Genomic DNA, 16310 nt, shown 5'->3' with positions numbered 1-16310 from the left:
AAAATCACCCAAAACATGCCTTTTTTAGTTTTAAACACAAATATAAATACAAAAATATTCGCTTGACAGCATGTTTTATGACATAATCCTGCATTTTGCAGATTTTTAGAATTTTCTTTGTATAAAATTCAAAATTGAATTTGAATTTGTCATTTTTGGTACATTTATTTTTCAAAAATGTTATCTTTTCGTGCATGTTTCTCAAAAAATTTGGGCTTTCAGAAATCATTTTTAGAAATTTTTTGTTATAAAATATTTTGTCAAAATGTGAAGTTTTCATCTCATTTTTGGTGAAAAACTAAGAGATTTTGATTAAACTTTTTGTCTAAATTTTGTCTGTTGTATGTTTCTCATAAAATTCAGGCAGGCACAGAACATTTTTAGAAACTTATTTTTTAGATTTTTTTCGTCAATATCTGAACTTTTTGTGTAATTTTTTTGGTCAAAAACTAAACATTGTGATAGAAAAAAACTTTATCTTTTAAAATTGTCTTTTCATGTATGTTTATCATCAAATTAGAGCATTTAGAGACGATTCTTTTTTTAAAAAATTGTATTAAATCTTTTGTCAAAATCCAAAATTTTCGTTTCATTTTGGTCAAATTTTTTCAAATTTTGACTCAAATCTTTGTAAAATTATTTTTCAAAATTGCATCTTATCCTGCATGTTTCTCATCAAATTAGGGATTTTAGCAAACATTTTTAGAAATTTATTTCTATTAAATATTTTGTCAAAATCTGAATTTTTGAGTCATTTTTGTTCAAATTTTTGTTAGAAAATTTTGTTAAAAAGCCAAGTTTTCCAACTTAATTCGTCCTTGAAGGTCGTTCGTTAACCGAAACTGATACAATTTTAATTAACGTGGATTAATCCGTTCCTGTTTCCCTGCTTATTCAAACTTTTTCAACAGTATTTTGTGTACAGGTTCATACACGAAACTAAAGAAAATAATTAGATCTAACAAAAACAACAAACACAACTGAAACAAGAATAAAGCTATAAATAGGAAAGGCAATTTCATTCGTCCTTACCCGTGCTGAGGAGTCGTATTTGCACAAGGTTCGCTTTGCAAGTTATCGTCTACGAAATACGCCGGCCAACTGCCCTTCGTTGATCCAAATAAGTAGCAACTTTTCCACTTCTTCCAATGTCTGAGATCTTTGCTTGATGATCACAGTCACTTCTGTGGCATCCATAGCTTCTTTTTCCGCTTCCTTGTTTTCAATGATGGTACACATTGAGGACTTCGCTAAACCATACTGTAAAGCCACATCTGGAACACGAGCGCCATTCTCATGCTTTCTTAGAATCTCTTTCTTCACTTCTATTGTTGTTCTCACTACTTTTCTTTCCGCACAAGGCAAGAAATACTGGCAAAATCAAAGAGCAGTTCACACCGTGTATGTCCGGAGCACCGGCTGAGGCAAGACTGACGACACACTCACTGATCACTTGCTGCCCGCGTGACATCGTTGGTTTGTTCAGCAACCAAGGTCGCAATGTATTTACATTTTTGGAAGCAAATTGTATTGAACAGGTACTTTTAAAGTTTGGATAACAACTAGTGAGTTTAAATGAAGCCCACAGTTTATGGTGGTAATTGGCACATTTGCTTTATTTTGAAAACAGACATTGAAACCATTTTTTTCATGTTTTTCTCACAAGTTTGAACTTTTAGATAAGGTTGAAACTGGACATTGCACTCACTGAAACATAGGAAAAGTTTTTTTTTTTTTGTTGTTTGCTCATTTGTTTGATTTTCTTTAGATTTTTTTTTCATAACATCAGTGCAAGAGTATTTTTTCCAATTCATATAAACTGTCATAACAACACCAAAGACATCAAAAAGAAGCCGCCACACCTCTTACGTTTTTGTGACTGCGGAAAAAGTTCCTCTCAGAGGGAGAGTTCCCATCATGCATCTGGTTCGATGGTTCATGCTACTGTTCTCACGATTGGTTGGCAGAACACAAATTGTCATGTAAGAGCCGAGTTACATAAATACTATAGCAGATTTCTATAGTTTATCATATGATCTAGTCATTCAAATGGCAACAGGTCCTTTGCTATAAATGTGAGTAAACAGAGAGTTTGTTAAAATGGGTGTAAACCAGGCTTGAATGCCTCAAGCAGAACAGAGAAACAGTGACACTCCTATGTATATACGTGGATTTTTTTGTATTATGAAAAAAGCTGCCCAACTGGAGAGGTCGCACATTTAGTTATACATTCTATTCTCGTCCAATTTCTTCGAGCTTCAACTACTTTGCTGAGTTCTCGGGGTCACTTGTGTTCTACCGAGAACGTGGGTTGCGTTAAAAACCGGTTTGCTTTTGTGCGTGCATTTTGCCGAACGGATCAAAATTGTGAAATGTGACAAATAAAGTGCATTGCAATGCAAAGGAAGTGTGGTGTGCATTGGCAAAGCCTTTTAAATGTGTGATGATCCAGTTGGGATCAGCGGTTCCATCGATAACTCACATACATTAAATAGTCAAGATGAATCTAACCAAATTCACCTCCCTACCATCATCATCTTTATCATCATCATCATTATCATTATAAGCATTTTACACAATCATTAACAACATCATCATCACCAGCACTTTCTCATACTATTAGCTTGAGCCAGAAAACTTCACGCTGGAAACTCCCCCAACATGAGAAAATCATTGCCACACAAAAAATGACAAACAAATAGAAACGGACTGCCCTCTTACTGAGGAAGGCAAAGAGCAACCTTTTAGATTTTTGTTTTTGTGTTATTCTTCATACTCTTATTTCTGCTTTCGTTAAGTTTGACTTGGCCTTAGTCATCCTTGGACTCGGTGGCCTCTGCCGCTCCGTCTGCAGGGGTGGCTTCCTCTGCTTTAGATTCAGCTGCAGCATCTGAAAGCCACAGTGAGCCAAAAAAGAGGGGAGGGGGGGGGAGAGGGGGTGAGCGAGTGTAAAGGAAAATAAAAATAAAAAAGAATGCAAAAAAAGGGTATGATATGATAAAAAAAAATGTATTGGGTTTGGGAGGAAGGACAAAAAGAGACATCATTAGCTACATGAATGGAGGTTAAGGTTTTAAGAGTAGCTGTGTTGATGATGTGTCACATTTTTAAAAAAAACACCTTCATTGTCGGGTCATGACAGGAGGAAATATAACACGATATAAAAAATATATATATATATTACAAAGGACAATTCTCAGGTCAGTCAGAGGATACAAGAGATAATGGCTGACATTCTACACTCGCTGTGTAAATAATAAAGACAACCTAACATTACCAGCGGTAGCTCTGCCTGCTGCACGCGGTGTAGCTAACTCTAATAGCCCCGCGATCGCAATCTATAATTCACCACTTATCAAATGTTTGGCTTTGATGCTTTACATTTCATCATGTCAATCTGCTGCAACGCCCGACCAGAAGAACCCTGCACTGGTACCAGGCGTGGGTCATTTCATTTGGTGCTGTAAATAATTAGCGCTGGTGCTGTTTCTGGAAACGTTAAGAACCGTGATACTCTAGTAGGGCGCGGTAAGAGACAACTAGGTTATATTCAATTTACTGTCCCACCCAACCCTTTTGTTCATGTGTCTAGAGAGCGGTGATGTCATGAAGCGGTGATCTCATACTCTTTTAATAGACAGGGCAGACATTAAAGGAATGACATCATTGCACTGGAGAGGGCTGTGATGGTGCGTGTGTGTGTGTGTGTTCATACGACTCAATACAGCATGACTCATAGGGACTTAGAGGTAATTAGCCAGTTAGCTAGCATGACAAACTAGTAAATGTTCTCTGCAGTCATTGAAGGGTGTAATACAAATGCAATTAAACCAAGTGTCCCCTGCCAAGACTTTCTGTCATCTCAGATTTTACTTTTGACATAATACAAAACTACGTCAACAGCAATACCTAAACAACCTACAAAAAAGTAAATATTGAAAAATGGTGTACTGGGACTCATCAGGGTTTAATCTAACCTCATTTATTTTAGGTCAAGTGAAAACAGAATACCTTTGATTAAGAATCTAAATCAAACACACTAAATAAACTTTTTTACTCACAGCCACGCACCTGCCGACCTTGCGCCGGTGACATATTAATTTCGAGCCAAGTGACTTAACTCGTGAATATTCATCATCTCTGCGAGTTCGGCTCTGTTAGCAAAAGCAGATTGTGGCCAGCAGCAGTGGACTGCTAATGAGGAGCTCAGTGTTGTTTGTTCGTGGCGGACTTCTCTGGCAGGGAGTGGAACCAGTGACTATCATTAATCTTTCATTAAAATCAGAGCACCTGTTACCACTGCTTTGTTTTAATGCAGGCCAACTATCCCATCGAGGAGGTAACTATGACAACAGGGAGAGGAGAGTGCAGCTTGGATGACCTAGTTTCTCTGTGTATGTGTCAGTGTGTGCGTGTGTGTGTGTGGTGTGTATGTGTCAGTGTGTGTGTGTGTGTGTGCATGTGTGTCCCCCACCTTACACCCACCCACTCACTCCAGACTGAGCATGCTCCATTAACTACCTGTCTGCCCCAGTCTGAGAGTCCTTGGACCAGAAATATGGGTTCATGTCAAGTGCGTGGTGCTGAAGAACATTTATTGGTGTTGCTGTATTTTTTCATGACCTTCATTTTTCTTCGCGCTCCGTTATACTGGACCATCCTTTGGTGGTTTTGTTTGTTGTAAACCCCAGTAATTGTTAGCGGTGGTCCAGACAAAGATGTTATCGATGTGTTAACGCGGCTTTGACGTAGCGCGAGGTGGAGATACGGAATCATCAATCCACCCACGAGGGCGGCGCTGTCTCATAAATGACGACAGCAGTATGTCGGTGCTGGAGACTTTATTGACCTGACATTCTGATCCCAAACAACGGTTTCATTTTTAAGACCCTCCCAAAAATACCCACGTTCGCAAAGACACGATACAATCACGAGCCGCATGTCTTTGGTCAAACAGGATTGGTTTATACCCTAGCTGGCTGGCTACGGACAACAACAATTGTAAATGTCTACACCTGTCACAGACCTGTTGTCCACAGATCTGCCCCCATCTTGTTTTACCTTCTATTTTACTCTAAATGTGACTGACATCTATGAAATCAGCACCAATTTCATACTCATAAACTTACTATATTCTTGTATTTAGTTTGGTAATATTATATTTCATTAAATATGAATTAATAATAATAACAAATATCTTTTATGTTCTGATTGTTCCGGTCCAGCCGGAGATCACAGCGGCGCAGTCCTCCTCTAATTAAATGCTCCTGTTGTGTGTGATAGCTCTTAGACCAGTGCCAGTATTTCAATCTCCCGCCTCAACACCTCATCAATACACAGCTGACTGTAAGACAAGTCACAAATCTAATCTAATACTGAGCCTCATCTCAGTGTTAACCTGTGAATGATGGAGCCAGGCAGGCCGTTGCTAACAGTTTATTATTGTTTATATAACCATTAGTGCAAACACGATGCCCCTTGCAGAGAGTTTGAACTCATTTTGTAACACCAACCAACAAAAACTAAAGTGTCAGGTTCAGAAATGTCTGTAGGTTTTGTGTCTAAATAAGCAAGTTTGTTCTACGTTCTTTAAGATATTCGATGTTTTTGTAATGGTTTAGAATGGAATGGAATTAAAAGTTGTGCTTTACCTTGTTTATCATTCGTTTGGTTGGTCTCCTCTTTCTCTGCTGTCGTGCTGACAGCATCAGGCACGTCGGCTTGTCTGGCCTCCTCCTTTTTCTCTTCGCTTTTTTCCTCCTCCTTCTTCTCCTCGGCCGTGGCTGTGGTGGGGCTCTTGGCTGCCGCCACATGGGCCTCCACCTCTTTGGGCTTCTCCTCAACTTTTTCCTCAGGTTTGGGTTCCTCTTTTTGGGGTTCAGCCGTAGGAGAGGTAGCAGCAGGGGCAGCCGCTACAGGAGATGTTGCTGTGGCTGCAGGTGAAGCAGCGGCAGCAACGGGAGAGTTGGCAGCTTTATCCGCCACGGGGCTTTTGGCTTGGCTCGTCTCCTCCACCTTCTTGGGCTCCTCCGCTGCGGCCACCTCATCCTTGGCGGGTGCCTCTTCTCCGTTTACTTTCTTTTCCACTTCTCCTCCCTCTGTTGCTTCATCGGCAGCAGCTGGACTGTCTCCATCTTTTTCCTCTTCATCGCCTTTCATCTTTTTCCGAGTTATGTGTCCACGGAAGCTAGCCTGTATTTTGGTGGCAGCCTTGTGGGCCTTATCCTCGGGTTTGTTGGTGGTGCCATCCTGTTCAATCTTTTGGTCCGCATCCTCATTCTTCTCCACCTGGCAGACAAATAAAAAAAGTAAAAAAATAAAGTTGGTTAAATATGTGAGTTGAATGTCTCACAGAAAAGGAATATTGACTGCATTGCATAAAGTTGGTTAAATATGTCGTGAGTTGAATGTTTCACAGAAAAGGAATATTGACTGCATTGCCAAAACGTTTGTCTTTAGTTGTAACATATTCATCGATGAGTATATATCCATATACTCCCACGTAGTTTAGTGTAAATAAAAATGCAGAAAATATGAATGAGTGAAAATGTCAAAGTAAACAGAAAGAGGAATTTGAAACCAAAGAAAAAACACTGCTAAAGCAAAGGGACTTTCAGGATTTAATTTGTACTAGGGTAGGATATCATACAGGGATAAGAGAAGAGGACAGAAAATAACATTCCATGATATTACCTTGGGTAACTGGTTCCATGGTTGTCCATCAAATAGAGGGTGGGGCTAACATTCAAATAAATCTAATGAAAAGAAAATCAAAGAAAATCAAATCAAGAAATGAATGGTGATCATTGAAACGTGCAAACAAAAAGAAATTAGTACTTTTAAAATAAACTGGCAAACAAATCAGGGTGTAAAATATTCCCTACAAAACCATTAGGGATGTGAAATAGCAACACAAAACAAAACACAAAACACAAATGTGAGCAGGGAAGCGTCATTGAGCCAAATGACTCAGATGTAAAAACAGCAAAATCTGAATGATTTTTTTTTTTAATAGCAAAAATTCAGTTTTTCTCTGCATCTGCAAAAGCCAGTGTTGAGACATTTCTGTGGATGTTAAATATTTCATCAGTCCATGAGCTTAAAAAGGAGACATTTACAGCCGTGGATAATCCTGAGGATAACAGATATGTGTGTGGGTTGATTCTCCGTTCATAATAAATGAGCTGCACATTAGTTTTCAGGGATAATAAATGATTGGCTGTTTTTTTTTTAATATTAATGATGATTATATTAGTCGAGACACACGGCTGTTCAAGTCCTCCAGATAAAGCTGCTGAAACAGAAAAAAAAAAAAAACTCTGCAGTGTTCTCTGCGTTCTGTAAGAAGCCAAATCTTCAAACTGCGTGTGGAAACGACATGCATGTTTGAAACCTCCAGCTGTTTCTCCGAAATTTAATGAGGGCATCTCTGTTCTGGAGATATGATAACATTCTAAAGCTCCGTCTCTGGCTGCTAGGTAACCGACTGCCTCGGTTCTCCTCGACATTCATTGCTATACTCCTCCCAGCCATCAAAGGTTACCTTGACAACCAGAGTGCTAACTCATCACAGCGCTGTCGAATGGTTGCTGCGATGAAAGACTATATGTCACCCTGATTGGCAGTGTACCTGACCCTTCAACGGAGTGGGCCAACAGAAAGTCATAAATCAGGGAGTGTAATCAACATGGCTAAGGAGGGGTTGTATATGTGCAGTGCAAAAAGGAGGCGGGGGTGTTTGTGTTTGTTCCACTTGTCAACTTATATTATCGTGCACCTTCATTACAAATTTAAGGTCGTCGAAATTGAGCAGAAATTGTCCGTATCTCTGTTCCTAATCCCCTCGTCTGGTGTTTTATATATGAGACGCTGGGCCTGACTTGGACAGCTGCCCAAGAGAGGAATCACAGAAAGGAGACATGATTTAAGAGCCTCAGGCCCTAAACCAACACATCGTCTTCAGGGTCAGTGTGTCAGTGCAATATTGGAGCAGCGAGGTCACAGTGTGGCTGTGTTGGTAAATTCACCTCCTCCACCTTTATTCTCCACCGCCTCTGGGGTTCAGGCTGTGTAATATTGAAAAAACAATAAAACTGCAGGGGCCTGGCAAAAATGGGCCTCCGTTAAAACGCTAACACTTTTTCACGTTGCTTCTACAATATTGGAGTAAAGTAGTTCATTTAAAGGAGGGAGATTTGTATCTGGAGTTAAACAAGCTTTTAACCGTGATAAAAAAAAAGTACGGAGGCCGACAGACTGGCACTTGGCACCAAATGAGAGTCTCAGGTACTAAAGCTGATCTCACAGGTGCCTGCATTTGCCAACATTTTGACCCGAGCACTTAACACTAAAAGGAATGACTGCAAACTATGAGTCAGAGGGGGAGAGATGGATGATGTTGTTGGGAATGGTATGACATCATTATTGGAACAGGGGGATGTCATTTACTTATTTGGGGGTGTCTGAGTGCAAATGTAATAAAATCCCAGCAGAGTGCCAAGTGAGAGTGATCTCATATCGGTGTATGACGGCAGGACGGGACGATTACCATCAAGGTTTGTTGACCACAATTGAAGAAGCATCATTTGAATTATTGACAGTCGGTGAGTCATCTTTCAAAAAGTGCTGCGCTGTGATTATCTGACTCCTGTCACTTGACTGTAAGATTTACGACTGTCAAACGTGATTGTGATACACGACCAGATTTGACACACGACACATTAAAAACATCTCATCTCATGGACAATGTTGAGGTCGATGTCTTCACGCAAAAGCAAAGCCTGGATTTAACTGCAGTCACGCAGGTTTCTGTGCAGCACAGGAGACATTTTCATTCATAAATACATCAGCACCCCCTAAAGGTGTAGCACATCTTGTAAGACACACACCCTTCACACCCAGGCTCCACACCTTCCTTAGATTAATTAGCAGAGATATTTGCCATAACAGGATTATCAAGAGACTTCTCCCAACAGCCCTCAGTGTTTCCTCTGTGAACACCTCCTTTCTGGTTACCATGGATACGCCACATTACACCAGTGAAGATCCTTTTATCAAGTCAAATGTTATCCATGCAGCAGGCCTGGTTCCATTCCCAAACAGATAAATACTTTTTAGCAAATAATAAAAAATAAAAATAAAATTTAGCTAGACTGTAATATTAGTAAGCAACACTAAACTGTTGCTTTAGAAGAAAAAAAAAGAAAACCACTGTTGACACTGTTTCACATGTAGTTAAAGAACCACGATCTGAATCTAAATCTGCACCGAATCCCTGGTTATCTTTGACACAGCTGTCCACCCAGGGACAGATCGCTGTCTGTTTGGCCTGTAAAGATAACAAACGACCAATCAGAACAGTATCGGACGACTGGACGTGTCTATTAGAGCTTCGCCTGTTGGCCGCAGTCTCGCTCTCTTCCCTCTGCCTTGCTCTGTCCTTGGGTGGGCACCGGCTGTCGTGAGAACCACACCCCAGAGTCAATGGTTTTACCGACAGATCCATAACTGCACGCACACACACACACACACACACACCATCCCCCAATGGTGACACACAGCAACGATCCACCACCTTCGCACTGCCTCATTGCCAGAGCCATTAGGGACTTGTTTCAGGAAAGGGGGAGCGCGGGGGGTGAGGTGGAGGGAGGAGAAATAGAGGAAGAAGACACGATGCTGGTGGAATAACCACCAAACCACAGCTCACTCTAATGCACACAGCAGGCATTGAAATCATGTCATTCTTTAAAAAGGCATGGCCCACTTAGGAGCGGGGCACTCCTTTTTCTTTCGCCCATGTGCCCCAGGTTGGGATCAAATGCCACTAGTGGCAAGAGTAGGTATTATTATAATATAGTAGTGGCATTAGTGGTGGTGGAGCTACATTGCCCTGCAGCTGCTGGATATATTCTACACTGTATGTGTTACTTCAGTGAGTAATAAAGAGTAATATCCTCTAATTGATTGTGTTAGCATGGTTTTCAGCTTAGCAGAAAGGTAATTTTAGCAGCTCTGCTGGAGGCCAGGAAACCCATCACCTGAGCTTCACAGCATGATTATAATGTCTGTCTTTCTGTCTGTCTTTTTCTGCAGGAATCCTTCAGACATCAAATGTCTGGGTGCTCTGACTGGTGAAAACCTCCTGCCTCATTCTGTTGTCTTTCATTTTCTCCCCTCACTGGTCAAACTGCCGGCCACGACTCCCTTTTTTCCTCCTCTTTCTCTCCCTCACACTCACACAGACAGGCACAGCAGAGCACCACACCCTTTTAGCCAGCTATCTCCTGCAGAAGAGTAGAGGGGGGCTCAGGTGGTGACTGCCACAGCCCCCGCTCACATCCTCCTCCTCCTCCTTCTCCTCTTCCTCCTGCTTTCGTTTTTTCCCTCTCTTTGACAGTGAATTGATGAGCAATGGTAAAGAATGCACTGTTTCTTTTACGACAGCTCTTAAAAGAAAAAAAAAAAAAAAAAACCCCACCAAACAAAAAACAACCCACACGCAGCGGCAATTACCACTCTCGGGTTGATTGTGTTAGCATGGTTTTCAGCTTAGCAGAAAGGTAATTTTAGCAGCTCTGCTGGAGGCCAGGAAACCCATCACCTGAGCTTCACAGCATGATTATAATGTCTGTCTTTCTGTCTGTCTTTTTCTGCAGGAATCCTTCAGACATCAAATGTCTGGGTGCTCTGACTGGTGAAAACCTCCTGCCTCATTCTGTTGTCTTTCATTTTCTCCCCTCACTGGTCAAACTGCCGGCCACGACTCCCTTTTTTCCTCCTCTTTCTCTCCCTCACACTCACACAGACAGGCACAGCAGAGCACCACACCCTTTTAGCCAGCTATCTCCTGCAGAAGAGTAGAGGGGGGCTCAGGTGGTGACTGCCACAGCCCCCGCTCACATCCTCCTCCTCCTCCTTCTCCTCTTCCTCCTGCTTTCGTTTTTTCCCTCTCTTTGACAGTGAATTGATGAGCAATGGTAAAGAATGCACTGTTTCTTTTACGACAGCTCTTAAAAGAAAAAAAAAAAAAGCACCGCAGCAACCAATAAGCAGCCACATGCCAGCGTCATTACATCCTCTGGAGCAGCCTTTAATTCGATTACGCCGGCTCTCTGCCTGAACAAAGACTACACAATCACCACTGATCTCATAGGGGTAGGGGATGAGGAAAGGCAGAGGTTGTGGTGGGAGAGAAGGGGGTGAGTGGACGTGCACGAGAGCTGGAGGAAAGAGGCTGGGTCTGGACATGGTGACGGGGGTGGGGCTCTGACGAGAGGGCAATGAGGGCAACAAGAGCCCCGGTATAAATGGGAATCGTTTTCTTAAATTAAATCTAATTGGGTAAGTAACCCTTCAGGAGGAGCACGGTCTCTCAGTGGGACTCGAGGCTGTGAGGAAAACATCGACGGTGGACATTTATGGACGAGCGAAGAATAATTGCTATGATTTGTAATGTACGTAAACTGGGCTTGACAGTGTTTTCACCTGACATTTACACATTTCTTTACTCCAATTCAGTGCTTCACGAATGAAGCAGCCATGGAAGCGTTTCCCTCTCTGTAGCAGACACCACGGCCCTCTGCCTGTTTGTCCATGAAACCTGCAGAATGTGTCCAGATTCAATGATTCCCCGTCTCGTGAAAAGCAGGTGCAGCAGTATAAATGCTCGCCCTTTTTTTTTTTCCCTCTCTCTGTGTTGGGTTTGCGCAGACTCCAAGCAGCGGCAGTGTTTTGTGGAGAAAAAGCCGGTGCCTCACCCACATGGCTGCAGTGTGCAGCATGCTTTCTTCGCTTCCCACCCCCTCCTTTCTTCCTCAAATTTGCGCCTGCTCAACTCCTCCGACCACCATCCGTCACACTGTCACCATCACCGTCACAGGCGGTTGTAGCCTCCGTCTACATTTACTGCCTTTTTTTTTTCTTTTCTGCTTTGCTGCATGTCCGTCTCACTCTACCATCCCCCCAGCCTACCTCCCTGTATCACTCCTTTTTTCACCTCTCTTTCTGTGCCAACCAGGTTTTACCTCCATCCTCTCCATCCAGCTCCATGTGCACTAGCCACACTCCACCCTAACACCACGTTTTCTTCTACCTGCCCCTCTGCATCCTCCTCTCCCTGCAGGTCTCAAACTGGCAAGCCTGTCTGTCTGTCTTTCTGTCACTCTCTCTTCCCCAGCAGGGCTGATATGACTCATGCAGGCTGACATTTAAATAATAATCAAATCCACTCAGTTTCCTGTGTTTGTTGTCCTCCAATAAAATCACCATTATTTCAGGATAGTGACAAGTTCTCCAGCCAGGATCCGACACAAAACCATAGCTTTCTGGAGTACAATGGAGTGAGTGCCACCTTCTCGTCTCCACTCCCCGTACCCACCCACCCACTTCCATGCAACACCTTCTTTTGTTTTATTTTATATTCCCAGAGAGAATAGCCGTAGATTATTAAAAAGGCTCCCCGACCCGCGTCGGTCTCTCACACCCTTTGGATGAGTGCTCTCTTCACCATACCCTCCATTGACAGGATCCACTTATAAAGCTCGAGGGCTATAATAATCCATTTAGACCCATTTATTCCCACTGTATTCCCCTAAGGCTATTGACATGATGGTGCCGTTCACACACACAGACCCTACCCCACCCATTTTCTCCTCACTGTTGAAAATTACTTTTCTGCTCAAAAAAAGAGGATCAGAAGTATTAAAAAAAAAAAAGAATTCACAACAGCTCGACAAACAGTGTTACTCAGAGAAATCCACATTTTTTGTCCTATTAAATGTAATGAAAGATTAGCAGTTGGACATTGTGGTGAGTTCAGGTGCACAGAAGAACTGAAGGTGCAATTCCTCCCTCGAGGCCAAACAGAGATTCAGTCTTTCTCAGTGCCTTTTTCAATAAACATTTTAGCAATCAATCGATCACTAAAAGGTATCACCCGGACACCCGAAGGATTAAAGTTGCAGTTTTACTCTGACTGTACAGCGTGAGGTGTGAGAGCCTGCCTGGCATCGTCCCTTCATTCAGGATAATCACATTAACTAGGCGTGTCTGAGGCTCAGTGGATAAGCTCTCTGTCGAGACAATCCAGGCCTGGAGTCAAAGCACATTACACCAACCTATCGACTCATCTCCTCTACAGCCTTCTGTTCTATCGCCACAGAAAAAAAAGTCTCAAAGTTATTACACCAACCTATCGACTCCTCTCCTCTACAGCCTTCTGTTCTGTCGCCACAGAAAAAAAAGTCTCAAAGTTCACACTTGAGCAGCAGCATTTCATCATGTAAATAAATATATTTATATAAAAAAGAGAGACAAAATGAACGACGGAGGAAATAAAAGTACTTTACCGGTTTGGTTCTTCTTATGCAGCACAGCATAGTTGTAGTTGTAGTATCCTCCCTTTTTCTTCTCTGCTTCTTCCACCCTTTTACTTCTTCTCTCTCTCACCCTCTCTCTCCCTCTCTTTGTGCTCTCTCTCTCTCCCTCACTCACACACTCTCTCTCTCTCTCTCTCGCACACTCTCTCTCTTTCTCTGGCTGTTTCAACAGCTAAGCTGCTCTGTGCATTTACTCATCCCAGTTCACACACACACTTTTTACTTGGTCTGCCTGGCACACCTCTCCCTCTCTCTGATTTTTTCTCTCTCTCTCTCTCACTCTCTCTCTCTCTGACTCTGCCTGACAATGACTTGAAGCCCACCCTTTTAAACCCCTCCCTTGCCATCGCACCCTCTTCCCCTCAGCCCTCCCCTCTTGCCTTCAGCCCACCTCCCCTCTTTTCACTCACAGTTATGAACCCCACCACCTTTTTTCAGATCAGTACTCTCCTCTACATCTTCACACCCTCCTCCTCCTCCTCCTCTTTTCCCCCTCCGTCAGCGAGGCTCCAGCAAAAGATGCAGCCCCACCCTAAAAAGGCTCTCCAGTAAAGAACTGATTGGAGGTCTCCAACATTTCACCTGATATAGTTTTAATTATGCTGGATTGTGGGGACAGTTCACCGGGTTCAGACTTCACAGTCTGCCTCCCTGACTCGGTGTTGTACATCCAGGAACACACGTCACTGTAGTGAGTCTGTGAACTCCACAGTCCACAACACCACAACGCTGCCAAAAGCAGGTTTTCTGGCAAAGCCGGGAGCGGTATTTGCCAGAGGAGAAATGTGAAAGAGAGCAATGATGATCTGCAGGCACACAGGCTACACACACACAAACATGCACACAATGTGCTCTTAGGACACGTCAACCGCACCACCAACCCGCCCACCCCCATACCCAGCGCTCTCTGTTCTCATGGAAACACCAACAGATAGACGAGAAGAGCGAGCAGAGGGGGGGATGATGGTGTGTATGAGAAAGAGGGAGCGAGGGAGAGAGGGAGAGAGGGAGAGAGGGAGAGAGGGAGAGAGGGAGAGAGGGAGAGAGGGAGAGAGGGAGAGAGGGAGAGAGGGAGAGAGGGAGAGAGGGAGAGAGGGAGAGAGGGAGAGAGGGAGAGAGGGAGAGAGGGAGAGAGGGAGAGAGGGAGAGAGGGAGAGAGGGAGAGAGGGAGAGAGGGAGAGAGGGAGAGAGGGAGAGAGGGAGAGAGGGAGAGAGGGAGAGAGGGAGAGAGGGAGAGAGGGAGAGAGGGAGAGAGGGAGAGAGAGAGAGGAAGGGGAGAGATTAAGTTGGGAGGAGGAGGCAAGAGGACTGGGTGTGGCAGGCAGGCGAAGAAAACTGCATCTATCCTTCCCCTTTCCCCTCCTTTTTCCCCCTCTCTGCCTCCCCCGTGCCACATTCTCACACAGTCTCGCTTATTGGGCAAAACATGCGTTTTCCACCTCAACTTCATTTATAACCATTGTCACACAGCGGAGCAGGCAGGCGCATGCTCATGCAAACGCCCACACTCTATATTTGTCTTTGATATTGCACACACACACACACACACAGACACACACTTCTTCAATCTGTTAACACACACTCTTGAGGAGGTGCCTGACGATCCTGCACCTTTCCCCCTCCTCCCCCTCCTCCCCCTGCCTCCCCTTCGTACACAGGTGAGCAGCAGCAGATGCTACACAGACACAATGAGGATGAAGGGAGGAATGATGGGTACACAGCAATGTAACGGCGGGGGGGTGGTGGGGGGGGGGGGGGGGTTGTGTTTTCTCAGGGGTGATGTTCTGCTATTCTTCTCTTTCACAGGATTATTCCACTTCCAGTTCACTGAGGGGAAATAATTAACCTCCTCCTCTGAGCCACAGCTTTCCCGGTGATAACTGCTACCACACAGGAAAACCCGGCACCATTACCCGACTGTACTACATCATCACTATGTGTCATCGTGGCCTACCACGGGCTGTATGACACAGGCGGCGTCAGAATGTTCTGCTGAGCAGGCACCATCTTCCCACAGTGCTGCGTTACATGAATTCTATACAGACGTGTGCATTCATACTCCTCAGCTGCCACTTCACTGTTCCCACTAGAGCACTCTATGGGGATAACTAGCAGATAAGTGCTTTGCTCAGGGGAACTAAGTTTTTCTGAACAGGTTGTCTGAGAACTCATCTCTCAAACGACTGACGTAAAGGCAAAAATAAAGGCAGAAATTATTATTATTATGTTTCAGGAAAACATACTCTGTAGAGTAGGTCTGATGGACCTGAGATTGTACTGCACCATGTGCTGTATTCAAATATGGACATTAGTATGTACCTGCACTGTTGCCAGAAGTTTCACATCCGATTGGGGTCAAAGAGGACAGTGATATCACACTGGGGCATAGGGGCAATCGCAGCTGTCACCAGGAGAGGGCAACTCCAACTGAATAGCTCACTGGTCCATCGCAGAGCCGCATTCTGTACAGAGACAACAACCGCAACTCAGGAAGAAGAACAAGAAAAAACACAGCACTGTATAGTATAGAAGGATGAAACCAAGCATTAACATACCTCAGATCATCGACTGTCCAATTCCATGCCTCCTTTCTGGAAGACGAACATGAGGCTTATTTCCATAAGTGGTCGTCAACGGGACCAGAATCATGAATCTTGTTCAGCACTCTTCCAATAAACCCTGTCTTTTGTCAAACAGCCAAATATTCCATTTTTGACTCATCGGTAACGTCACACAATGAGAGATGTTTGTCTGCATTACTTTAACTCTATGAACAGACATGACGCATCCTTATGTGCTTTGCTAAATTTTTCTTGGACCACCATTGGTTCCCCGCTACTGCAGATTTTTTTGTGCTTCCTCAAATTATCCCGTTTGCAACGGCGTTTGATCACGATCACAATACATTCTCAAGAGTTCATCTCTTTCTAG

The 16310-nt window shown here is 43.5% G+C and overlaps 1 protein-coding gene across 1 annotated transcript; it reads right to left on the bottom strand.

Moving 5' to 3' along the window:
- Positions 1 to 1598: 1598 nt before the first annotated feature.
- Positions 1599 to 13673, bottom strand: gap43 (growth associated protein 43). Its single transcript, XM_008308579.3, has 3 exons — positions 13350 to 13673; positions 5652 to 6288; positions 1599 to 2890 (listed from the first exon to the last, which is right to left on the bottom strand). The coding sequence occupies exons 1-3, from the start codon at positions 13377 to 13379 to the stop codon at positions 2811 to 2813; spliced, it is 747 nt and encodes a 248-aa protein (XP_008306801.1). The 5' UTR covers positions 13380 to 13673; the 3' UTR covers positions 1599 to 2810.
- Positions 13674 to 16310: the final 2637 nt, after the last annotated feature.

This window comes from Cynoglossus semilaevis, chromosome 4, assembly GCF_000523025.1.
Source record: "Cynoglossus semilaevis isolate Cse_v1.0 chromosome 4, Cse_v1.0, whole genome shotgun sequence".
Lineage (NCBI taxonomy): Eukaryota > Metazoa > Chordata > Actinopteri > Pleuronectiformes > Cynoglossidae > Cynoglossus > Cynoglossus semilaevis.
The sequence above is the reverse complement of the archived record's forward strand: the minus strand, read 5'-3'. Positions and strand labels throughout refer to the sequence as shown.

What these genes read in the sequence shown, in the direction of transcription:
- gap43 (XM_008308579.3), bottom strand. Translation starts at nt 13,379, where the DNA reads ATGCTGTGCTGCATAAGAAGAACCAAACCG. An exon ending in GCATAAGAAGAACCAAACCG is followed by an intron (nt 6,289 to 13,349) that starts GTAAAGTACTTT and finishes TTTGTCTGCCAG; the next exon opens with GTGGAGAAGAATGAGGATGC. An exon ending in CCAAACGAATGATAAACAAG is followed by an intron (nt 2,891 to 5,651) that starts GTAAAGCACAAC and finishes TGTGGCTTTCAG; the next exon opens with ATGCTGCAGCTGAATCTAAA.